Here is a 27105-nt window from a genome sequence, read left to right as displayed (position 1 = left end):
AGGTAGCTGGAATTAGGCACACGCCACCATACTTGGCTAATTTTTTTGTATTTTTAATAGAGATGGGGTTTTACCATGTTGGCCAGGCTGGTCTCAAACTCCTGAACTCAGGTGATCCACCTGCCTTGGCCTCCCAGAGTGCTGGGATTATAGGCATGAGCCACCACGCCCAGCCTGAAATACTATTTTTTAATGATTCGACTTACTAATGTTTATTTCATGCTTCTACTGTTAAGAATCCCTCTCAAGAAGTATAAATGGCTAGTGGCTCTTAGTGTGTATTCTGCTTCTATTTAAATTCTTATATATAGATAGATGGGTTGATATAGGTATATGTATATAGAGTTTTTGTTACTAAATGGTTTATTTCCTAGATGTTTACTGAACTGCAACAGATGAGGCAGCAGTTACCAGACATGGAATTTGGCCGACGAATGGCTGTAGAACGTGAGTTGGAGAAGGTTGATGCTGTAAGATTAATTAATATAGTTTTTGATGAAACTGGACACTTCGTGCTGTATGGAACAATGCTGGGCATTAAAGTTATAAATGTGGAGACAAACCGGTAAGCTTCAATATGAGGTACATTTTTAAAAAATGTGTTTGTGGGGGACCATTTCCTCCATCATGGGAACAATGGGAGTATTGTTTATTTCAAGACAAGCGGAATGGTCCCAAATGTCTAAACTTAACCAAATGTTTTGACTGGATTTTTCTGTGGTCTCTTGGTTGTTTATAATCTTATGTAAAAAGTTTCCACTCATGTTTGTAAAAGAATTGAAGATATGCATAGTTTCAAGTTGTTGTTGTTCTTAGTAAGTTTGTCTTTTGCTTATTGATTTAAATTAGCCTGTTCATGTTAAATGTTGCCAAAGATTTTAACCACAGAATTCAGCATTACATCCTGCTAGACATAAAATCAAAAGTTGAAATGCATGAAACCCCAATAAGCCTTTTTGTGAAAACAGTCCATTTGGTCTTAGTACAAAAAAGCTATAATCAGATACTATCACTGAATGTAAATGAACAGAACTTAAAAAATATTTTAAGGAGAAGAAAATGTGCTGTACATTTCCACATATAAACATATTTATATTGCAGTTCTTGGCAATACAAAATGTTTGAAGTCTTAAAGAACAGTTACCAGACATGGAATCAAGAATAGGTTAAAACTATATAAATGAATGATGGTTGTTTTTAATAGACTACTTTTTTGAACAGTTTTAGGTTCACAGCAAAATTAAGAGGAAGATACAGAGATGTCCCATATACACTTTCCCTCCAACACATGAATAGCCTCCCCATTATCAACATCCCTCAACCGAGTGGTACATTTGTTATCATTGATGAACCTACACTGATACATCATTATCACCCGGAGTCCATAGTTTATTTACATTAGGATTCACTCTTGGTGTTGTATACTCTATAGGTTTGGAGAAATGTATAATGGCATGTATCTACCATTATATTATCATACAGAACAGTTTTACTGCCTTCAAAATCCTCTGCTCTGACTGTTCAACCACTTATCTTTTCACCGTCTTCATAGTTTTGCCTCTTCCAGAATGTTATATAGCTAGAATCATACAGTGAGCAGCCTGTCCAGATTGGCTTCTTTTGGTAATATGCATTTAAGGTTCGTCCATGCCTTTCCACAGCTTGATAGCTCATTTATTTTTAGCACTGAATAATATTCCATTGTCTGCATGTACCACAGTTTATCCATTCACCTACTGAAAGACATCTTGGTTGCTTCCAAGTTTTGGCAGTTATGTATAAAGCTGCTGTGAACATCTTTGTGTAAGTGTTTGTGTAGACATTTGTTTCAGCTCCTTTTGGTAAATACCAAGGAGCACAATTGCTGAATCGTATGGTAACAAAATGTTTAGTTTGTAATTGTAAGAAATAGCCAAACTGCCTTCTGAAGTGGCTGTACTCTTTGCATTCCGACCAGCAGTGAATGAGTGTTTCTGTCATTCCACAACTGCGCTACCATTTGGTATTGTCAGCGTTACAGATTTGGGCCATTTTTAATAGATGTGTAGTGGTATCTTGTTTTAGTGTGGATTTCCCTGGCCGACATAGGAGGTGTAGTGTCTTTTCATATGCTTATTTGCCACCTATGTATCTCTTTGATGAGGTATACGTTAAGGTCCTTGGACAGTTTTTAATTGTTTGTGTTCTTATTGTGTTTTAAGAGTTCTTTATATTGTTTAAAAAACAGAGAATTCTTTCTGTATTTTGCATAACAGTCCTTTATGAGCCGTTTGCCTAGTCTGACTTTTCATTCTCGTTTCTTTTGTTGTTGTTGTTGTTATCAATATGGAGTCTTGCTCTGTCACCCAGGCTGGAATGCAGTGGCACAATCTCGGCTCACTGCAACCTCTACCTCCTGAGTTCAAGCAAGTGTCTCAGCCTCCCTAGTAGCTGGGATTATAGGTGCCTGCCACCATGCCTGGGTAATTTCTTGTATTTTTAATGGAGACGGGGTTTCACCATGTTGGCCAGGCTGGTCTCAAATTCCTGACCTCAAGTGATCTGCCTGCCTTGGCCTCCCAACGTGCTGGGATTATAGATGTGAGCCACCGTGCTTGGCTTCATCTCTACTCTTTAACCTGAAAATTATAGCTGCCTACCAGTTTAAATTGATACTTTTTGAGTAGTACAGAAACACTTTTAAAAATCTTTCACTATTTTGTACATAGGTCAAACAGTTGATTCCCAGCTTTTATCTGTAAAGTTGTCATAACTGGAATTAACTTTGGTGATTTTGTTTTATAAAACATTGTTATATTTTTAGGTGTGTGCGGATTTTAGGCAAACAAGAAAATATTAGAGTGATGCAATTGGCTTTGTTCCAGGGGATAGCCAAAAAGCATCGTGCTGCAACTACTATAGAGATGAAAGCTTCTGAAAACCCGGTTCTTCAGAATATTCAAGCTGACCCAACAATAATCTGTACATCATTCAAAAAGAATAGATTTTATATGGTATGTGTAAGTACTAGTAGATTAGACCGTAATGTTCCTTCCAGTTTGGTTTGACTTTTTTTTGTTTGTACCTTCAACTGAAGAGAATGTTGGCAGTAACAGCAGACTTTCTAAACAACCAGAATGCCACCTTTTTTTTTTTTTTTGAGACCGAGTCTCACACTGTCGCCTAGACTGGAGTGCAACGGCACAATCTCGGCTCACTGCAACCTCTGCCTCCCGGGTTCACACGATTCTCCTGCCTCAGCCTCCCAAGTAGCTGGGATTACAAGTGTACACCATCACACCTGGCTGATTTTTTGTATTTTTATAGTAGAGACAGGGTTTCACTATGTTAATCAGACTGGTCTTGAACTCCTGACCTCATGATCCACCCACCTCGGCCTCCCAAAGTGCTGAGATTACAGTCATGAGCTGCCACGCCCAGCCCAGAATGCCATCTTACATTAATATTGTAGAATTTTTAACTAGGAGTTGATTTTAAGTAATTCTGTACTGTTTTCCATCATGTTTTGAAATTTTTCAACCTCGCTTCCACAACTGTTTGTATTGTTTAAGATGGTAGGAAGTTAGTGGTTATAGTTATAATTGCGTCCAAAATAGTTTTCACTGTGAGATTTTAAAATTTCTTCTGTTTTTATTTTTTCAGCTTTTACTCTTCAATTTATCTCCCCCAAGTTAGCACAGCTTCCTTCTCTAAATTTCCTTTTTTACCTTTTGATTTTATTTTAATGGAACTTTATTTTATTTTGTTTTAAGAGTTCTTAAGCTCTTAAGAACTCTTAAAGTTCTTAATTGGAATTATATATTATATATAATTATATATTCCTATGGAATATTTTTTTCCTCTGGGGAACTAAAAGAAGTACTTTGCATGTTAACTAAGACTGGGATAGTTAAAATCAAACTACTGCACCATCTAGGAGTAGCACAATATTTGTTCATACAATCAGAAAAATCAAAAAGTATAGAGACCTCTGCCCTTGCATTCTATCTATCCTTCACATTGCAATCGGAGAACTTTTCAAACCCAATGTGACTCTTATTTTTCTGCTTAATACCCTTTAATGACTCCCCAGCTATCTATGCTGGCTGGCCTTCCTCACTTCTGTAGCTTTATCTTTCTTCATTTGCTACACAGACCATACTGAACTTACTCAGAGTAGCTGAGTATTCTTTTTTTTTTTTAAACTCTGGGCCTCTGCACAGGCTATTCATTCTGCCAGTAACACACATCTCCCCAACTCCTAACTCATACTTCAAGTCTCAGTTTGGAAGCCCTTGTTTTGTTGTTAAGTTTTTGTTTTTGTTTTTTGAGTCTTGCTCTGTCACCCAGGCTGGAGTGCCATGGTACAATCTCAGCTCACTACAGTCTCTGCCTCCCTGGGTTCCAGCGATTCTCCTGCCTCAGCCTTCTGCGTAGCTGGGATTACAAGCGCACGCAACCACGCCTGGCCAATTTTTTTATTTTTAGTAGAGGCAGGGTTTCACCATGTTGGCCAGGCTGGTCTCAAACTCCTGACCTCAGGTGATCTGCCCGACTTGGCCTCTCAAAGTGCTGGGATTACATGCATGAGCCACTGCACCCCGCCTGGAAGCCCTTTTTAACATCAAGTATAAGTTAGGTGTGCCTGCTTATGTTTCCCCTGTCATATGTTGTGTCATACTTTTTGTGTGAATATCAGTAATTTGTTGATTTCTTTTGTTTCTGACATTGTGCTCTTCTCCTGAAGATAAAATCCATAAATACAGGCACTATGTCTTCTTCACTGTTAAATCCATAAAGTTAGGAAAATGACTAATACATTGTAGTATATTCATCCCTCCAAAATATTGTAAACTCTTGTAATGCTACTAAAGTTAATAGCATTTGATACATGTATGAAATAGCAGTTTCCCTACCCCAACCAACCTTCCAACCTAAATGGGCAAATTCTTTTAAGATAAGAATTTAATTTACAACTTTCAAAATCATTACTAAAAATGTATTAGTATAATTACTGGCCAGGAATGGTGGCTCATCCTTGTAAACCCAGTATTTTGGGAGGCCAAAGCAAGAAGATCACTTGAGCCCAGGACATCAAGACCAGCCTGAGCAACAAAGCAAGACCTCATCTCTACAAAAAATTTAAGAAGCTATCCAGGCATGGTGGTGTGCACATATGGTCTTAGCCATGCAGGAGGATGAGGTGGTAGGATCTCCTGAACCCAGGAGTGAGGTTGCAGTGAACTATAATCACACCACTGCACTTCAGCCTGGATGACAGAGCAAGACCCTGTTGTTAAACAAAAAGAGACAAAGATACTTCTCCATATACACTCAAAAAACATACTAATTTTCCATCCACTTTATTAAAAAAACTTTAACAAGTTATATTTTTTCCTTTCTACGTTTACTTGTATGCTGATTAAAGTAGATATATTCATTATGAAGTTTGAAAAAATAAGTCATTCACTGTACCTCTATACAGCTAATATTGTTATGAATTTTCTTTGAATCTTACTAGAAGTGCATATTCTTAAGCAAAACTAAAATGGTATGCATATATATCAATATTGTGTCCCTTTTTTCAGATCCAACATCATAAATAAAAGTATTTTACAAATCCATATATGAGCTAAATCATAACTTTAAAAAATTCATATAAACAAATAGTACAACAGACATGCTATTCCTTTGAAAACTAGAGAATAGGATGTTAAAGTGATAGCATCCTAACTTTATTTGAAATCTAAGCCGATCAAGGAATGACATTAGGCAAGATAGGGACTAAGCCATTAGCTTTACGTTCCCATAATTAAGTTGACATCAGATAGAGGTTGCTTAGGAGAGAGGATTTCTACTTAAAAAAATAGGCCTTAAGAAGTCCAGAGTTTTAACAAAAAGGTTTTTCTCAGTTCTCCCTAGACCCTGAGAATCTGAGATTTCTACAACTTTACTCAAAATTTTCATTCTTTCTCCCATGCTTTAGGGTTTAGATAGGTCAGGTGGGACTCTGAAAAAAAAAAAAAAAATTAAGGATCTATTACTGGTTCATCTTTGTGAATCCTCATTCTACCTACACTGGGTCCTGCTCATAGTAGTAATAACAACTGTTAATATGTATATAGTACCCTCTACGTATTAGACACTGTCCTCCAAGCACTTAATATCCATTCATTTAATCTTCACAACTACCTTCATTGCAAGGTAGGTACTGTTATCATATATGAATGAGGGGAGGGAAGGGAAGAAGAATTCATGTTCCCAAAGTCGCAGAACTGGGATTCAAATCCAAACAATATAAATAATGCAATGAGCAACAGGTGGCAGGTTAGGGCTTACTAGAAGGCGTAAGTCAAGTCAAGAGCTACCATAAATGAAACAGTTATTATTAAATGTGTACCCAAGAAAATTGCTGCCCAAAAGAATTAAATTCCTTTGGAATCAATGTGTTCAGTATGTTACATGGATCCTTTTCTTATTAGACAATGTAAAAATAAACTGCCTGACACTTCCTGTGATGGGAAGTGATTCCTGAAATAAGGATTTATTCTGATGTGAATTCTTACTTTTCTCAAATACTTCATTAGAAATTCTATTGTTCATAAAACTTTTATCAGATGAAAACTTTAATTCATTCACTCATTTTTTACTTTCCTCTTTAGTTTACCAAACGAGAACCAGAAGATACGAAAAGTGCAGATTCTGACCGAGATGTTTTTAATGAGAAACCATCTAAAGAAGAAGTCATGGCAGCTACTCAAGCTGAAGGACCTAAACGAGTTTCAGATAGTGCCATTATCCACACCAGCATGGGAGACATTCACATCAAACTTTTTCCTGTTGAGTATGTACAACAACTATTTTTATTGGCTTATGTAATTAAGAATGTAAATGTGTATGTCTGAAGAAACCATGCAACTTAAAATTCCTGTTACTTTGACGTAAGGGATTTTGAAGAAATGTTTGATAAACATCTATTCCTAAGCTTTCTGATAACTGTTATGGTAGAAAATGGGAAATTATTATGCATATATACTTCATAGGTTCATTACGAAAACAATATATTGGCTATGAAAGTGCTGAGTGTAAACTGTAAAATGATACACAAATGTGTATCATTATTACTGTTAACAGCAGATCTGAACTCTAGGTTTTGTGGATTGCTTTGCTTTCCTCAAAGCAAATCCTTAAGAGAAAGATGATTATGTTTTCTTACCAACCGTTGCTAGATACCTACTATCTCTAGTTTTAGTAGCTGCATGTTTTAAAAGTAAATTACAAGCTGGGTGCAGTGGCACGCAATTGTAATCCCAGCTATTCAGAAGGCTAAGACAGGCAGATCAGTGGATGCCAGGAGTTTGAGACTAGCCTGAGCAGCACGACAAGACCCCCCATCTCTTAAAAAAAATTTTTTTAATTAGCTGGGCATGGTGGCATGCATCTGTATTCCCAGCTACACTGGAGGCTGAAGTCAAAGATCTCTTGAGCCAGGAGTTTGAGGCTGCAGTTAGCTATAATCACACCACTGCACTCCAACCTGGGCAACAGAATGAGACCCTGTTTCTGCAAAAACAATGACAAAACCGTAAAGGCATCAATTGAAAAAAAGCTGAATAGTTTTCTAGACTCTTTAAGAGATTATAAAATTAACATACAATGTCAAATACAATAGAATATTTCTGGCCATTCTTGACTCAGAAAATGACATCTTTTATAATACTTTTACTTAAAAGTTCTTATTTAATATTTTGAATATGAATGTTTTGTACCATATTTTGGTACTAAACAAATAACTAGGCAGTTCTAGACTCCTGGACACTCTTACTTGAAGTGCTCAAAACCCATGTACTCTTCAGCCATGTGCTTGGTACGAGTCTCTTGATTCTTCCATTCCTACCTCCATACTTAGTATTATATGATAATGGACCATATGAAATAATTGCATAATGTTAATATTATGGAGAAACCTTCATACTCTGAGTGTGATTATCATTTAAAGTTGAATAAAGTTAGATGTCATTTTTGTGATTAACTTTTTGGCCAGGAATATGTCGCTAGAGCATAACATTGCCTTTTTTTTTTTTAAAGATGGAGTTTCACTCTTGTTGCCCAGGCTGGAATGCAATGGCATGATCTTGGCTCACCACAGCCTCCACCTCCTGGGTTCAAGCAATTCTCCCACTTCAGCCTCTCGAGTAGCTGGGATTACAGGGGTGTACCATCACGCCTGGCTAATTTTGTATTTTTAGTAGAGACAGGGTTTCTCCATGTTGGTCAGTCTGGTCTCGAACTCCCAACCTCAGGTGATTCACCTGCCTTGGCCTCCCAAAGTGCTGGGATTACAGGTGTGAGCCACCGCACCTGGCCAACATTGTTTTTATAAGAAAATGACCTTTCCCGGGAACTTAACCTATAATACTGTATGCAGACCTATAATACTATTTGCAGTGAACTAATTTAAGAGATTAGGCTGGGTGCAGTAGGTCATGCCTGTAATCCCAGCACTTTAGGAGGCTGAGGTGGGAGGATCTCTTGAGCACAGGACGTCAACATCAGCCTAGGCAATATAGTGAGACCCTGTCTCTCAAGAAGAAAAAAAACATATTTTTAAGGTGCTATGGCTGTGTTTTTTTTTAACTGCTAAATGACCTTGAAATCTGTCAAACTCAAATATTAGATTAGTTAAACACTCATGTTCTAAAGATAACTAAGTTAAATAAGAATATACTACTTACATGCCCCTTCATGCTTGTCCTGAGATTAGAGGTTATGGAAAAAAAGACTGTCCTTCTGAAACATTCAGAAGACACTGAAACATCATTAGGAAGCAGAACTCCAAAGAAAACTGTTTTAAGATGCTCTGAATAGTTTCATATTTGTAATATATGTTTTAATAGGTGCCCTAAGACAGTGGAAAACTTCTGTGTTCACAGCAGAAATGGTTATTACAATGGGCATACATTTCACCGTATAATTAAGGTAAGTCACACAAATTTCATGTGATTTAAGGAATATTATTACATAGCAAGAGATTTAAGCCCAAGGAATCTTCTCTCACACTTATCAATTTAGTGGAAAAGAACAGGAAAAATATACTATGGAAGCCAAAGAAAGACTGGATGGTCATGAATGTCAGCATCTAGAATCAACAGGAATAGTGGCATGACTACCTGTTTAGAAACACTGAAGCGATATTTTGTCAACAGCTAAAGTAAAGGGTAAGATAATGAATAAAGGGTCATGTTGAGGTAACACTAGTAACCTAGGTAACCTGTTTGTAGTGGCTAGACAGGGTCTGGATCTAGAAGATAGGATTTTTCAATCATAGAAGAGCCACAATGCTATCTGATCTGTGAGAACCAGCAATATACCAGAGGAGGAGAGAGAACTCAGTCCCTGAATTTTGTTGAGCAGCTCTCCATAAAGTGTATGGGGCAGAAATACAGTTCTTGGTTACTGGCAGGTCAGAAATGGCAGGACGAAAAGTCAGATCTCAGGATGCTAAAGGAATTAGCAAAAAGGCTTTCCAGGAAATCATACAGATCCTGAAATTTATAGTATTAACTGGCTTTATTTTGGTTATTGGGAAAGATAGAACATGTCTATAAAGGAGAAGATGACCTTTGTATTTATGTTTCAATCAAGGTGATGGTTGAGCAATGGAAATACATCATCCAAATTTAAGTGTAAAGGTTTAATCAAATCACTATAAAGACTGTTAATATTACACTGAATACAAAGGACTCTTGGCAGTAATAAAACTTCAAAGCGTACATATATAGAAAAGGACAGTGTAATGTTTTTGTTTACTTTCTGTTAAGGGCTTCATGATTCAGACAGGAGATCCAACAGGTACTGGTATGGGAGGAGAAAGCATATGGGGAGGAGAATTTGAAGATGAATTTCATTCAACATTACGACATGACAGACCATACACACTCAGCATGGCTAACGCAGGATCAAATACTAATGGATCCCAGTTTTTCATAACTGTAGTACCAACGGTAAGTGCAACAACATTGTTTATAAAGCACATATTGACAGGTTATGATGTAAGAGAGTGAACTCAGTGGAAGAAAGAGCTGCATTATTCTGTATTTTCTGCATTATTTATATCATCGGCCAGAATACAAAAATGAAAATGATCTAGAGAAGAAAATATAAAACTATGCGACAAATCAGTTTAGAAATGGTAAAATAATACTTCCATTATAGCAAGATGTACAATGGAGTGTGATTCAAAATACTTGAGTTTCAATCTCAACTTTGCCTCTACTGATTATTACACCTCTCTGGGCCCATTTCCTCATCTTTAGAATACAGCGATTACTGTATATGAATTCACAATTTTAATACAATTTCACCCACATTTTATTATGTCTGAAATCAGAATACAACTCATAATCAATGGCATTTTAGATTTGATGAAATATAGTGTAAGGTCCCCTAGCTCGATTGCCATACAATAACACAAAATTATAAAAATTAGCTACTTTTTGTTTTGGAATTAAGCACTAAGTGATGAATAAAGGAAAAAAATATATGTAACTACCATATGCCAGGAACATAGTCTCATTGACAGTACTTCTAGTATCAGTATCCCCAGTTTTCAGTAATAGATGAGGAAACATCGAGACATGATTAACTTGCCAAAAGGTCAAGTAAGTAGCCAAGCTAGCATTTGAACTCCCATCTGTCTCATACCAAAGCATGTGCTGCTTAAACTATTCAAACTGCCTCTGAATAAATTTTTCAGGTAAGAGTCCTGCAGAGACCTTTTAAAGATTTAGCCACAATTGTGTAAGCCATGTGAAGTAACTTACCTTTAGGAAAGATCTTCCAGTTCCCTTTGGTCTGAAAGATGTAGATATTTAAACATTATACTATGCTTCTATATATTTTTTAACAAACTGGAAATAACTTTTAAAAGCTGCAACATTTTTATTGTTAAGAAATTATCTTCTTTTTAAATATATACTAAAGGGAAGGGTAAACTTAAATTCTCTTTAATTTGCTCAACCGGAGGGTATAATTTATTGGGATTTATCAACATTTTCCATTTGTCATCCAACACAGCCTTGGCTTGATAATAAGCACACAGTATTTGGACGAGTGACTAAAGGAATGGAAGTTGTGCAGAGGATCTCCAATGTCAAAGTCAATCCCAAAACAGATAAGCCCTATGAGGATGTCAGCATCATAAATATTACTGTGAAATAAAATAAGATTTGCTTTAATGTACTTGCAAATAAAAATGCAATATTAAACAGATTATTTTATGACTTGCTGAATATGCAGATCATGTTTCAAATATACAGTATTTTTGTATTTTTCATTAAAGGCTATTTTTTTTAAATTACCTTTGATTTTTCTTGCAATATTTCTAATCCTGGGAGGTGATAAATTGAAATAGACTAAATTCAGGCAAACACTCATTACAGGTAATTTGTAATGAGCCTAAATTAAGTATTAAATAATTACAGTAATCTCCCCCACCCCCTCTTCCCATGGTTTTCTTTCTACTGTCGACCACAATCCAAAACTAGGTGAGTACAATGCAGTATTGTCAGACAGCAAGATCACATTCACATGACTTAAGTACAGAATACTGCTATAGTTGTTCTATTTTATTGTTGTTCATCTCTTACTATTCCTAATTTATAAATTAAACTTTAGCACAGATATGTATGTATAGAAAAAAACATAATATATGTGGGGTTTAGTAAGCCTCAATAAACAGGAAGTCACTTTGGTCAAAGTTTTATATTCCTTAATAATTATGAAATATTCTTTCAAATAAACTATCAGAATAAGTGGATATCTGAATCCTTGGTTTTATATGCAGGTTCATTTACTGTTTCAGATTATTTTTCTAACATAGGTAAACAATTGTTTCTGTCCTCAAGTTATATCTTTAGTAAATATACCATTAAGAAATATACGTAAAAATTTTGGTATCTAATAATAGAGATTAGTAGAAATTGGAGCAGTAAAACAAGATGAGTGCAAATTCTTATACTGATTTTTTCTCTCGCCCTTGTAACTTACTTCATAACTATTAAGACTCACTGTGGCTGGGAGTGTTGACATCTGTAATCCCAGCACATTGGGAGGCTGAGGCAGGCAGATCACAAGGTCAAGAGATATGAGACCATCCTGGCCAACATGGTGAAACCCTGTGTGTACTAAAAATGCAAAAATTAGCTGGGCATGGTGGCAAGTGCCTGCAGACCCAGCATTTGGGAGGCTGAGGCAGGAGAATCACTTGAACCTGAAAGGCAGAGGTTGCAGTGAGCCAAGATCATGCTAGTGCACTCCAGCCTGGCAACAGCAAGACTCCGTCTCAAAAAAACAAAAAAGACCCACTGCTTCATTTCCAGAAAGATTCTTTCAGAAACTTATAGGAAGAACATGCTGAAAGGCCTGTTTAGGGAATTTATATTCTTAAGTTTTAAATCGGCTTACACTTTTCCTTCTATTGATCAGCAGGATTCTTTCCTTTGCTACAAACTTGTGAGATAGGAGATTATGCTAGATTGTGCTACTAATAATGTATGCTCTTTTTTAAAAGTAGAACTTAAAGTTGGACATGAAAATGACTTTTCCATGTGACATTTATTGTTTCTAATTTTAGTTGTTTAGACTTACCTACCTCCCTATCTTTATTCATTCTTAACAATCTAAATTTTTGGTAATATTGCCACCAACTTGTGATGATGCCTCATTTCCCAACAAATACAATTATTTTGCTTTGAGTGAAACCATATTTGACTAATGAATTTTTCCATTAATGTCAAAAACTTAACCTGATTGGCAGACCTAAGAACATACGTTGTCCATGTCTTTTTAAAAGCATGTTTTGGCCAGCCATGGTAGCTCATGCCTGTAATCGTTGGGAGGCCAAGGCAGGTGGATCATGAGGTCAGGAATTCCAGACCATGCTGGCCAAGATGGTGAGACCCCATCTCTATGAAAACTACAAAAGTTGGCTGGGTGTCGTGGTGGGTACCTGTAAACCCAAGCTACTTAGGAGGCTGAGGCAGAGAATTGCTTGAACCTGGGAAGCAGAGGTTGCAGTGAGCTGAGATCGCACCACTGCACTCCAGACAGAGCGAGGCTGTCTCAAAAAAATAAATAAATAAAAATCAGGATACAATTTCATTCTTATTCATTAGTCCTTTTCATTCTTTATTCTTTTAGGAAGAATACATCTGTCTTCCCTGTTACCACTTTGCCAATTTAAAAGTATCCCAATGTTACATAAAAAGTCCGTCTCTTAGCAATATTAGTTCATGAGCTTCAGCTAAGTTTTGCAAGCCATTTTCTACAATGGTCATTTAAAATGCTATGTTTTCTTATGAAACAAGTTTACATTTAAAATTTAAATGGCAATAACAGTTTCACTTTGTTCAACGCAAAACTGTAGCTCCTCCTTCAAAACACTATGGTTATATTATTTAAATGTGGCCCGCACATCACTTCTCAGCCGTTTGGCTAATATCAGGTATAGTTAAGACCAAGTATAGTATCTGTTCTCATCAGCAAATGTGGCCTATGTTGCAAATTCAAAATGTTATTTCTAAAATTTTGCTTTATCAAATGAACTCAAATTTGAAGGGCATGTCAATCTCTACCTATTTTGTTTTATTTTCTCTCTTAACTACAGCACAAATAATGACTTCTTAAATTGGTTACTACTGGCAATAATACTAGATAGATGGTTCAAGAAAGACTTTTAAGAATAATGATGGGACTTCTTAAAAATCATCTTAACATTTTATTGCTGTCTATACTGATCATATATGTAGTGCAGATAATGGCTTCTGATGGTTATAAAGCATTCCTGAATTATATACCAGGGCTATACACTTGACATACCTGCTTTATATAATCATACAGTAATATTTAGACAATACAGAAATTCAGAGATGCTAGGAAAATTCTAATATACTGTGTTTAAAATAGCTGTCTTAGTTTCCCAGGGGAGATTAGCACAATCTTAACTAATGATTAGTGAAAGAATACAACCACAAATAGTAATGGGAGCTTGAGAAAAGTATTTCTTTAAAAAAGAATCACAAACATCTACCATTAAATATATACATTATAATCAGGTGTAAGCACAATTTTTAAGATGTGTTCAGTTATATGCTAAGAATGTACATTACAAAGTTTAGCAAAATTGATGAAATAACAAGGGAAGCAAGTTCATCTTAGTGTTACACATTTTTTCTTCAATTAACTAGTAGAGAAAACAGCTCAAGTTCTCACAAGCAATGCAACACGTTTTTTATTTTTCAGTTATTGAAATCAGTCAAATATTAAATAACTTAATTCAGAAATATTATTTATGCACACAAACTATACTTGTAACAGCATGACCATTTACCTGAAAAATAAAGGATGAAATATTATATTTACTTATTTACACATTGCCCATATCACTGATAGGCTTTTTCTTAATGCTTTGTTTTCTAAAAGTTTTAATGTTTTTAAACAAATAAAAATGGATTTAAAAAGACTGAACAAAAACAGTGCTACCTAAAAGTCACACCTTGTTATGAGACATCGCTGTCCTTATAACAATTAAACTGATAAGATTTAACTTCTTCCTAAAGTATCAGAACATTTAAAAAAAAAAAAGTCTCAATGTACCTATTTAAATAAATCGTGCTTCCATAATAAGAGTGTATCCTTTAAAAATGAAAAACCATAATGAGCACAAAATTTTATTTACTCACAACACTGAATAATTAATGTAAACTTTTGGAATATTTTTCCTTTAGACATTTTTCCTCTTACGTGGACTTTTCAAGGCCTTGTCATGAAAAGCCTTACGTTTTACTGTCAAAATAAATGCACTTATTTTGGGAGATAGTTTGAAGTAATAAGCATTCCCCACTGTACAAACAACTCTTAAGGAAAAGTTCGTTTTCTATTTAGATCACTAGCTTTTACATAAAGCCACCCCTAGTTCTGTGTAACTTACTACATTTTACCTACAGTCATTCCCACAAAGGATACAATATTATATTAGAGATATTACTTTAAATATATTGAAAAATAGAAGGACCAATTTAGAGCTCTAACCTAGGAAATTGTACATAAGCCTAGCATCAGTCCTGGAAATGGGTCTTTCATAATTGAAGATCCAACTACTTTCACAGTTTTATTACTATTACTAATCTGATAAGCCTAATTAGGTAATATTTAATTCTGTCTCACTGTTTTATACAAAATGCTTTAGGAAAAAGTTTTAATAAAACACTATATAAAATATTAATTTTATATACCTTATAGTTCTTAGCATTAAAGGTGTTCTGTTAACTCTGAACATAAATGTAAAGTAATCCTATTATCCAAAGATGTAGTTTGGATTCTATTTCATTAAGCAACTGCCATTTCTACTACTAAATACTGCCAACCTTCAGTGAAAAGGCAGATTAAAGAAGAGGCTATACTTAACTTGCTTTACAGAGAGGTCTTATTAGGCACTCAACTGGCTATTCTTTTTCACTGAAAGAATAAACCTTCACTTACCCTTTCTCTGTGACTACCTCTTTCCCAGTATATTGGTCACATAAAATCTGAAAAACTTAAATAACAAATATACTTTTAAAAAGAATGTATGTTCAACAAATTTCTATTTAATTCAATCTAATCTGCTCAATTAGAAATTTAATTTGCCACAATGTTTTAAAGCAATAATGTACTGAATTCCCAATCCAAGATTCCTTTATATATATATAGAAAGGAATATATATATATGTATATGTATATATGTATGGGAATATATGTATGTGTGTGTGTATATATATATATATATATATATACACATACATATGCATCCTAAATTATCATCTTTCAAGATGTGTAATTTCTTACAACATATGTGCAAAGTTACTATTAACCACAAAACTTTAAACAACTGCTGCATTTAAAATCAAGCAACATCCAATACTCCAGCAGCCACAAGTTGCCGTGAGAGCCAGTCCAACCCTTCATACAGTCCCATACCACTTCGAGCATCACAGCCCTGAATATACCAGCTACGGCCACAGCATAATTTATGAAGACTGAGTAGTTCAGTGATTTCTTCTACTGATAGTGCTCCAGCAACATCCTAAAAGATATATACACATATTTTTGATCAGTCCATCCAAATTACCATTTTTCTAATTATCATTATTTATAGAGAAATTTGTTGACAGCATTCTAACAGAAGCCTAAACAAAAAACCTAGACTCTTTCAGTAATTATTCTGAGATTAACAGGAATAGGAAAAAAAACCAGTTTGGTTAAACTAATTTATATGTGTGTGTGTATACAGTTTGTAAGGGTAACCTAACAATGAAATCAATAAAGGCGTTGCAGCTTAAATGGAAACATATTGCCTAAGTAATTTTTTTTATTTTTTGAGATGGAGTCTCGCTCTGTCACCCAAGCTGGAGTGCAGTGGCACGATCATGGCTCACTGCAACCTCTGCCTCCTGGTTCAAGCAATTCTCCTGCCTCGACCTCCCAGGTAGCTGGGATTACAGGCACGCACCATCATGCCCAGCTAATGTTTTTGTATTTTTAGTAGAAGCAGGGTTTTACCATGTTAGCCAGGCTGCTCTCGAACACCTGACCTCAAGTGATCCACCCATCTTGGCCTCCCAAAGTGCAGGGATTACGGGTGCAAGCCACTGCACCCGGCCTAAGTAATTATAAGGCATCAATTTAAAATAAAAATTAACACATGAAAACCTTAATAAATGGTTTATAAATAGGGTTACATATCGAAGAGTTCACTACGTTCCCACTCTAAACACCCATTGCCCCAGGAGCAACCACCAGTAACAACATATTTTTCCAGAAAATTTCCATGCATGTTCATGCAAATAAACACAAAGAGTAACATAGTTTAGACTTTCTATAACTTGCAGGGTTGGTTTTTTGTTTTTTACATAAACATTTTGAAGATATTTTTCCATTATCAGCACAGATTATCTGCATTATTTTTAATATCAGAATTCCCTTCCATTGTGAGGATACAACAATTTAACCAGTCCTATACTGAATGTTCAGATTGAAGTTTTGTGCTTATATGCTATTACAAATCCATATATATACACACACGTACATACATAAACATACATACACAAACAAGAGTTGACATACATTTATGTGTATTTGCAAAATTATCTGTGGGATGACCTTTGGATATTTGTCTACCAGATACATAGAGGCAGAATGGCAGGGTAAAGGACTTTGATGAGTATTGCCAAATTGTCCTCCAAGAAAATGTCTCAGTTTAATAACCCACCAAGAGTGAGGTGTACTTATATAAGAAATCATACAATTAGAAAATATTTTTACTATATCAGATTAAAAATCCCATCTTACTGAAGGAGTAAAATGTATCACATTGAAAGTGTATGGAATTTGGCCCAGTGCAGTGGCTCACACCTGTAATCCCAGCACTTTGGGAGGCTGAAGCGGGCAGATCACTTGAGGTCATGAGTTTGAGACTAGCCTGACCAACATGGTGAAACCCTGTCTCTACTAAAAATACAAAAATTAGCTGGGCATGGTGGCAAGCACCTGCAATCCCAGCCACTTAGGAGACTGAGGCAAGAGAGTTGCTTGAACCTAGGACAGGGAGGTTGCAGTGAGCAGAGTGCCACCACACTCCAGCCTGGGAGACAGAGCAAGACTCAGTCTCAAAAATACTAATAATGGTGTATGTAAGTATGAAGATTACAAAACACTTTAATCTTTATCTGATGAGCAGAAAATGATATTTTCACACAGGCTGCCTAGTATGGAAGGGGCACCTACAAATAATGAACAGTACGATTTCAAGTAGTTTACATAACTTCTCAGGTTTAGTTTCCCCATCTATGACAGGATTTACAACACTTGCTCTATCAAATGCAAACTGGTCTGTATATCAAGGAACACTCACTGACTTATTTGAATGTGTTAAATATACCAGTTCTTAATAGTTTGCCTTTTTTTATTAAGGGGAAAATTCTTTATTCTTCATCCTATTCTTCCCCTTCCATGACATCTCTCTACTCCACTTCTACTCTCCTTCTATTACCTCTACTTAAAGGCATCTCATCCTCCTAGAAAGTTAGGCTCACGGACTAGGAATCTTCGGCTACTCCCAGTCCTTCATCCTGGCCATTCAGTCACCAATTCTACCTCAAAGTCTTTTCCATCTGCCTCTACCTTTGTATTTCTCTAATTTGGGGTCTTGTTAATGCTCACTTGAATTACTTAAGTAATTTACTGCATCTCCCTGTCTGTAGTCATTTGCCCTGATTCACTCTACCCCTAGAATTATAGTATTAAAACACTGATAAGATCTTATTGCCCACTAGTCCAGAACATTTTGATGATTCCTCTTTGCTCATAGAATAAAACCTAAATTTCTCAGTCTAGCTCTCTCAGGGCTTTACAGCATGGCCTTGTCTGTTATTCTAGATTCTCTAGAATATCTGCACCTAACATCCTAGACTAAAAACATTCATGCTATTATCATCTATGTAATGTTCTTCCTTTCACATATTGACTCAGCCTTATCCATAATTTCAGCTCAAATCCTAAATTTTACAATCTTACAACATGCCACATTTAAAACTACTCTCTTAATTCCCTGTAACATTCTGTTATTGAAGTCACTTATCAGTTTTCTTCGTATTTGAATCTCACTTATGTGTTCATATGCATACCCAGGAGTTTCTGGTGAGCATGAACTACCTTATTTCTATTTTGTATACTTCCAGGTACCCAACACAGCATTTTTCACATAGGTGTACTCAAAATATACGAAGAAACTTTATAAATGTCTGTGGAATTGATTTTCTGAAATATTTCCAGTTGCCTTATGACATGGAATGCACAAAACTACTAAAATAAGTATTCCAGTATAAAAATGCATTACCTGTTTGTTAGCAAAAATCAGGAGCAGAGCATCTCGGAGTTCTTTTTCCGTTAACAACTTTGCAAGTTCACTGTGTGCTTCACTAATTCTGTCTCTATGGCTGCTATCTACAACGAACACAACAGCTACACAAAAAAACAAAAATACTAATTAGTCACGTGCTAAAGTTCAGTAAATGGACCAAATATTTAATGATATCATTATTATATTATGGTTAGAGTTTGTCTACCATCATCATTCTCAAACAGGCTGCCTAGTATGGCAGGGGCACCTGCAAATAATGAACAGTATGATTTCAGGTAGTTCACATTAACTTCTCAGGTTTAGTTTCCCGATCTACAGGATTTACAACACTTGCTCTATCAAATGCAAACTGGTCTGTATATCAAGGAACATTTTTTACATAATGAATTTCAAAATACACCTCATGATCTTCTACCTACTGATGCTACTTGTTCTTTGAATACTACTTTTGCAATATTTTGTCTTCAAATAAAAGACTAAAAGATAAAAACTATCACCATTTTTCTCTCTGCAAAGTATTGTCTCTAAGTTAAGTATCCCCATACTTTCAACCATTCCTCATATTCAAAATTCCATTTTTGCGGGGCACAGTGGCTGACACCTATAATCCCAGCACTTTGGGAGGCCAAAGTGGGAGGATCACTTGAGCTCAGGAGTTTGAGACCCTTGGGCAATATAGTGAGACCTTGTCTTTACAAAAAAAAAATTAAAAATTAGCTGAATGTGGTGGCATATACCTGTAGTCCCAGCTACTTGGAAGGCAACGGTGGGAGGCTTGCTTGAACCCAGGAGGCAGAGATGGCAGTGAGCTGCAATCGCACCACTGTACTCCTGCCTGGGCAACAAAGCAAGATTCTGTCTCAAAAAAAAAAAATCTATTAATTATGACTCATACTAAATATCAAAAATCCCAAAGTAAAAATAATTATTCAGTCTCTCATCTTGGTACAAAGCAGGATAACATACAGAATAGGAGGCATGAGCCTAAGCTTTAGGTTGGGGTCTATGAGGCAAAAGTGTAGAACAGAACCCAAATGTGACTAAAACCTATGTAGAGTATGTGATATAATACCATTTGGTCAAAAGCAAGCCACTGTAAGTTCTTTTGCAGGTAACCACTATTTATGAAAGAAATGTGGGAGTGGGGCTATTGTGAGATTATAATGGGATAAATGTTGAGTTTAACTGAATTGAGCAGCAGAATCATACACCATAAATTCAACTTTATACCACTACATTGCCAGCAATCACACCCATATAATACTGATAATATGTATTCTGTTAAGAGAAGCAAGAATACTTTTAACTGCCTAAGTATCTAAGCTACATCTGGTTTATTTCTGTAATAATGGTTTATCAGGAATAAACTAAAAGTACATATGCTAATCTTTCTACTTTCATTTTTTATAAGATAAGGAACTAGCCACTAATACTTAAGTGTATAGTCAAGGATTTAATCATAAATATCAGCTCTGCTAGTCACATCAGTACACTGAAAACTGTCATCCTAAAAATGTGAAAAATTAAATGTCATTTTTAACTCTCACCTTGAGTATTGAGGTAATAATGTTTCCACAATGGTCTTAATTTGTGTTTTCCACCTACATCCCAAATAGTGAATTTTAGATTTTTATATTCTACAGTTTCCACATTAAAACCTGTTTTAAAAAAAAAAAGTTAACTTTTATACTATATTTACATTTACAATGAATGACACATCAAACACAGAAAATCCCCCAGTGTATAATTGTGATTTATCAATTATCTATATGCAGCAATATCTACTGAAGCCTAATCAACCCCATTCCTACTCCTACATGGAGAGTGAATACCTGTAACAGCTCCTAGCCCTCTAAACCTCCACCAAGGTCCTTAGGACTTTGGGATCCATGTATCTTCCAGCTCTGTTGCACTACTGCCCCCAACCCCACACCCTCAGCCAGGATCACCAATCTTCTATTCCTTCAAACTGTCCCACCAATGCTGTTTCTTCTTTTTATCCCCAACCACATTTCATTCCCATGGCCACACAATCTTGCATTTTTTCTCTGAGATGCTGATGTCTTAGAGCCAGAAAAGAGCCTACCACCATGACAGACTAGTATCAAATAAGACCACAAGCACTCCGCTGTAAGCTAGGGTTTGTCTATTAAATGTCCTTTAAGGTAAAAACCAATATTAATACTTACCAATTGTTGGAATGGGCTGCATGAATTCATCCTGTTTTAACTTAAACAAGATAGTGGTTTTCCCAGCACCATCCAATCCTAATGTAACGACCCGAATTTCCATTTTTGGTCCAATGTGAACTCGATTATCCTATAATTTAAATATTTTAAAATATTTTTAATTTGACGTACAGTTAGAAAGTAACAGCATTTAGCACCTTTATTATTTCTACATTTCCTATTCATTCCTCAACCATTGCAATCTGAGTTGTATTCCTCAAAATCCTGAGTTTTATCTTAAGATGAATTCCTTCCCCATAGCTAAATATTTCCTTAGTAAAACTGACCAGCTTGTCTTTGTATAACAGAATACACACATTTACTTAATTTTCTTTCATTTTCTAACTCAAATGAATCCTCTTTAAATCTTATTTAAGCATGTTTTTATGCTATACTAAAACACCTTACAAAAGGGCTAAATTAATTAAAAAGAAAATTGCTGCTCGATTCCCAAAAATTTTCACTATGAATCTGATGTATATCCCTCCAAATACTTTCCCATGCACATACTGGCCAACATACACAAACACGAGAAACTTTCTTTAAAAAGTATCACCCACACATTACAACTAACATATTTCACTCAACAGTATATTACAGAATCCTTTCAATAAATATGGACAAACTTTTTTCTTTTAATGGCTTCTTTACATTCCATAAACCACAATTTAACCAAACCCCCAACTGGTAGATTTTAGGTAATTTCTGATTTTATGATATCACAAATAATACTATAATGAACATTTTTATATATTACTAGCTGCATGATTTCTCTGCTTCCCTTCTTTCATAAAAGGAGGACTAAAATAGTACAAAATTTACATAGGATTCTTGAAAGGATTAATTTTTAATAAAAAGTCCTTACAACAGTTGCTAACATATATGTGTTATTTCTGCTTATTCCTTTGAGCACTCTTTGCTTGGCTTTTATGATACAAAATTTCCCGGGTTTGGTTTTACCCCATTTTTGGATGCTCCTTTTTCTTTTATCCGCCTCTTAAATGTTGGTATTCTTGAGGGTCTGTATGAAGCCCTCTTCTCATTCTACATATTTTCATTCTCTTCACAAGCTTTAATTACCATCTACACGATGGCTCCAAGGCTATACTTAAGTCCAGTTATACAACTCAGAAATAAAGCAATATATAGAACAGAATTACTTCTGTGAGAACTCTAGAGAACAGTTAAGAAGCTACAGCACCAGGCCATATAGCCAAGAAGGCATTCCAGTGAAAGGGGTAATAAAATTCAGGGTATTCTGTGCACTCATCCCTGTCCTTCCCCATACCCGACACAGTGAGGCTGAGGTGCAACCAGGAGGAAACTACAAAATACTAGCAAACTGAATTCCACAACACATTAAAAAACCATTTGGTACACTATGACCAAATGGGATTTATACAGAAGGCAAGGATTACTCATCATTGATCAGGGTAATACATAGAATGAGATTAAAAAAAAAAAACACATAATCATCTCAATAGTTGCTGAAAAACCGCTTGACAAAATTCAATACGCTTTCATAATAAAAACATTCAACAAAGCAGGAATAGAAGGAAACTGCCTCAGTGTAACATATACGAGCTATGAAATGCCCACAGCTAACATGATACTCAAAAAACTGAAAGCTACTTCTCTAAGATAAAGAACAACAAGAAGATGCCCACAAAGCAATTAGGCAAGAAAAATAATAAAAGACAACCAAATTGTAAAGGAAGATGTAAAATTATATCTCTTCACAGATGACATGATCTTGTATATAGAAAATCCTGAACAATCTACACAAAAACACCTATTAGAAAGAATACAGCCATGGAAATACATATTTTGACACTTTAAACCATATTAATTTGATTGTAGTTTGCAGCGAAATAACTATTTTATTGAAGAAATCAGGAAGGATTAACATAATGTTCAGATCACCAATATTGAACATCAAAAGAATGTCGCCAAACTGAGTAGCTGACTTCAAGTGACTTGAATTAAGGGAAGCTGGGATGAGTTATGCTCTCACTGTAGCATATATAAATTTTTGTTGTTGTAGTGGTTATGAAGGTGGCAGTTTCTGAAAGTGAAAAATAAAGGAAACGATCAAGAAAAAAAAAAGGAAGATTGATATTCCGATCCGGATCCAAGATGGCCGTTTAGGAACAGCTCAGGATTGCAGCTCCCAGTGAAAGCGCAGAGGGTGACTGGACGCCGCATTTCCAGATGGCTTTTTATTGCCCAAGACCAGGAGATTCCCAGGTGGAGGAGCCCCACGGGTCGCCGGCACGGCTGTTTCGGTCACCAAGGCTGTTTTGGCAGCTGATTTGTGGCACCCTGGCACGGCAGTTCTCCGTACAAAATACACTGGTCCGGGTGCCCTTTTAGCAGGCAATTGGAGCCTCTGGAAGGCGCAGTCGCCCATTCATCTGTCTAAAAAGGGGTCTGAAACAGGGAGCCAGGCCAGGAGATTCCCAGGCAAAAAAAAAAAAAAAAAAAAAAAAAAGCCCCACGCTGCTGTTTAAGCTGGCGACGCAAGGGAAATCACAAAGACCTTGGCGTCTTTTCAAAAGGCAAATGGAACACCTGGGAGAGAGTCCACTGTTCAATTAAAAACCAAAAGGCTCTGAGCCAGGGAGCCAGGTGATCAGACTCGGCTGTTCCCACCCCCACAAAAGAACAGCAAACAGAAAATCTTTGGATTGAGAGTTTCACAGCAAGCACAGCTGAACCCGAGACGGTCCAGCTCAGTGGGGGAGGGGCCTCCGCCATTGCCGAGGCATTCTTCCACTACAGAGGCATTCCGCCATTGCTGAGGCTGCCCGCGGTTGCCAAGGCAACCCGCTGCTGCCAAGGCAACCTGCCATTACAGCAAGAGTCCGCCATTACAGAGGCGGGCCACCAATGCTGAGACAGTTCTAATTACACCCATATAAACAGGACTGCAGGGAAGTTCACACAACAGCTGGGTGGAGCCCACAGCAGCTCAGCAAAGCCTCTACAGGCAGACAGTGACGAGGCTGCCTCATTGCTGTGCAGGGCAGCCCTGAAAAAAAGGCAGCAGCACAATAGAACCTCATAAAGCCCTAATTACCTGGGACAGAGCACCTGGGGAAAAAATAAAGGTATTTATGAGTTCTGCTGCAGCAGACCTAAACATATCTGCCCAGCAGCCCTGAATGAAAAATGGAGCTCACAACTGAGCACTTGAGCTCATGTAAAGGACAGACTGTCTCCTTAAGCAGCTCCCTGACCCCAGTATATCCAGAGTCATCTCAAAAAGGACAGATCAGACTGACATTTAGCGGGTATCCTTCTGGGACAAAGATAGCAGAAAAAGAAACTGGTAGCAACCGTTACTGTTCTGCAGCTGCTGCAGGTGATCCCCAGGCAATCAGGTCCTGCAGTGGACCTCAGCAGCCCTACAGCAGAGGGGCCAGACTGTTAGAAGGAAAACTAAGAAACAGAAACAACTTCATTATCAACAAATTAGACGTCCACTCAGAGACCCAAACTGAAAGTCAGCAACTACAAAGACAACAGATGGATAAATCCAGAAAGATGGGAAGAAACCAGCACAAAAAGGATGAAAACACCTGAAACCAGAACACCTCTCCTCCTACAAGAGATGACAACTCCTCACCAATAAGGAAACAGGGCTGGATGGAGAACGAGTGTGATGAAATGACAGAATCAGACTTCAGATGGTGGGTAATAAGGAACTTCCGTGAGCTAAAAGAACATGTTCTAACCCAATGCAAAGAAACTAAGAACGCTGAAAAAAGACTGAACGAAATGCTAACGAGAATGGACAACTTAGACAGGAATGTAAGTGAATTGATGGAGCTGAAAACACAACACGAGAACTTCGCGAAGCATGCACAAGTATCAACAGCCGAATTGACCAAGCAGAAGAAAGGATATCCACAGGTCGAAGATCAACTCAATGAAACAAAACGGGAAGGTAAGATTAGAGAAAAAAGGGTAAAAAGGAATGAACAAAGTCTCCAAGAAATGTGGGACTATGTGAAAAGACCTAATCTACGTTTGATAGGTGTGCCTGAATGTGACGAAGAGAATGAATCCAAGCTGGAAAATACTCTTCAGGATATTATCCAGGAAAACTTCCCCAACCTAGCAAGGCAGGCCAATATTCAAGTCCAGGAAATACAGAGAACACCACAAAGGTATTCGTCAAGAAGAGCAACCACAAGGCACATAATCGTCAGATTCACCAGGGTTGAAATGAAGCAGAAAATGCTAAGGGCAGCCAGAGAAAAAGGTCAGCTTACCCACAAAGGGAAGCCCATCAGACTCACAGCAGATCTCTCAGCAGAAACCCTACAAGCCGAAAGAGAGTGGGGGACAATATTCAACATCCTTAAAGAAAAGAACTTTCAACCCATAATCTCCTATCCAGCCAAACTAAGCTTCACAAGTGAAGGAAAAATAAAATCCTTTGCGAACAAGAAAGTACTCAGAGATTTCATCACCACCAGGCCTGCTTTACAGGAGCTCCTGAAAGAGGCTCTACACATAGAAAGGAACCACCAGTACCAGCCACTCCAAAAATAAACCAAATGGTAAAGAACATCAACACAATAAAGAATCTATATCAACTAATGGGCAAAACAGCCAGCTATTATCAAAATGGCAGGATCAAATTCACACATAACAATATTAACCCTAAACATAAATGGACTAAATGCCCCAATCAAAAGACACACACTGGAAAATGGGATAAAAACCCAAAACCCATCATTGTGCTGTATCCAGGAAACCCATCTCACATGCAAGGATACATAAAGGCTCAAAATAAAGGGATGAAGAAAGATTTGACAAGCAAATGGAGAGCAAAAAAAAAAAGGAGTTCCATTTCTCGTCTCTGATAAAATAGACTTTATACCAACAAAGATCAAAAAAGACAAAAAAGGACACTACGTAATGGTAAAAGGATTGATGCAACAAGAAGAGCTAACGATCCTAAATATATACGCACCCAATACAGGAGCACCCAGATACATAAGGCAAGTCTTAAATGACTTACAAAGAGACTTATACTCCCACACAATTATAGTGGGAGACTTTAACACCCCATTGTCAATATTAGACAGATCAACCAGACAGAAAATTAACAAGGATATGCAGGACTTGAACTCAGACCTGGAACAAGCAAATCTAATAAACATTTATAGAACTCTCCACTCCAAATCCACAGGATGTACATTCTTCTCAGCACCACATCACACCTACTCTAAAATTGACCACATAATTGGAAGCAAATCACTCCTCAGCAAATGCAAAAGAATAGAAATCATAACAAACAGTCTCTCAGACCACAGTGCAATCAAGTTAGAACTCAGAATTCAAAAACTAACTCAGAACCGCACAGCCTCATGGAAACTGAACAACTGGCTCTTGAATGTTGACTGGATAAACAATGAAATGAAGGCAGAAATGAAGACATTCTTCAAAACCAACGAGAATGAAGACACAACATACCAGAATCTCTGGGACACATTTAAAGCGGTCTCTAGAGGAAAATATATAGCAATGAGTGACCACATGAGAAGAAAGGAGAGATCTAAAATTGACACCCTATCATCAAAATTGAAAGAGCTAGAGGAGCAAGATCAATAAAACTCAAAACCTAGTAGAAGAAAAGAAATAACTAAGATCAGAGCAGAACTGAAGGAGATAGAAACACAAAAAACCCTTCAAAAAATCAATAAATCAAGGAGCTGCTTTTTCAAAAACATCAACAAAATAGACCACTAGCCAGATTAATAAAAAAGAAAAGAGAGAATAACCAAATTGATGCAATAAAAAATGATAAAGGGGATATCACCACAGATTCCACAGAAATTCAAACCATCATCAGAGATTATTACAAACAACTCTATGCACATAAACTAGTAAACCTGGAAGAAATGGATAAATTCCTGGACACTTGCC

At 36.6% G+C, this 27105-nt stretch overlaps 2 protein-coding genes across 5 annotated transcripts in view; one reads left to right on the top strand and one right to left on the bottom strand.

Moving 5' to 3' along the window:
- Positions 1-11330, top strand: part of PPWD1 (peptidylprolyl isomerase domain and WD repeat containing 1) — a 25547-nt gene extending 14217 nt beyond the window's left edge. For all 3 annotated transcript variants that reach the window (XM_017537862.1, XM_017537864.1, XM_017537865.1), the window contains 6 exons: positions 375-565; positions 2804-2993; positions 6642-6823; positions 8877-8958; positions 9801-9983; positions 11056-11330. In XM_017537862.1, coding sequence (XP_017393351.1) covers positions 375-565; positions 2804-2993; positions 6642-6823; positions 8877-8958; positions 9801-9983; positions 11056-11199 — 972 coding nt within the window. In that variant the 3' untranslated portion in view covers positions 11200-11330. The remainder of the gene's footprint in view (positions 1-374; positions 566-2803; positions 2994-6641; positions 6824-8876; positions 8959-9800; positions 9984-11055) is intronic.
- Positions 11331-13140: 1810 nt separating this feature from the next.
- Positions 13141-27105, bottom strand: part of TRIM23 (tripartite motif containing 23) — a 43464-nt gene continuing 29499 nt past the window's right edge. The window contains exons 8-12 of one of the 2 annotated variants that reach the window (XM_017537866.2): positions 21127-21256; positions 20485-20595; positions 18914-19038; positions 15997-16102; positions 13141-15574 (exon numbers count right to left, since the gene is read on the bottom strand). In XM_017537866.2, the coding sequence (XP_017393355.1) occupies positions 15516-15574; positions 15997-16102; positions 18914-19038; positions 20485-20595; positions 21127-21256 (531 nt within the window). In that variant the 3' untranslated portion in view covers positions 13141-15515. Of the gene's footprint in view, positions 15575-15803; positions 16103-18913; positions 19039-20484; positions 20596-21126; positions 21257-27105 lie in introns of those variants that run through there. The other variant, XM_037741792.1, reaches the window with a different exon arrangement.

Source organism: Cebus imitator, unplaced genomic scaffold, assembly GCF_001604975.1.
Source record: "Cebus imitator isolate Cc_AM_T3 unplaced genomic scaffold, Cebus_imitator-1.0 Scaffold107, whole genome shotgun sequence".
Classification (NCBI taxonomy): domain Eukaryota; kingdom Metazoa; phylum Chordata; class Mammalia; order Primates; family Cebidae; genus Cebus; species Cebus imitator.
This window is presented reverse-complemented; position numbering and strand designations above follow the sequence as displayed.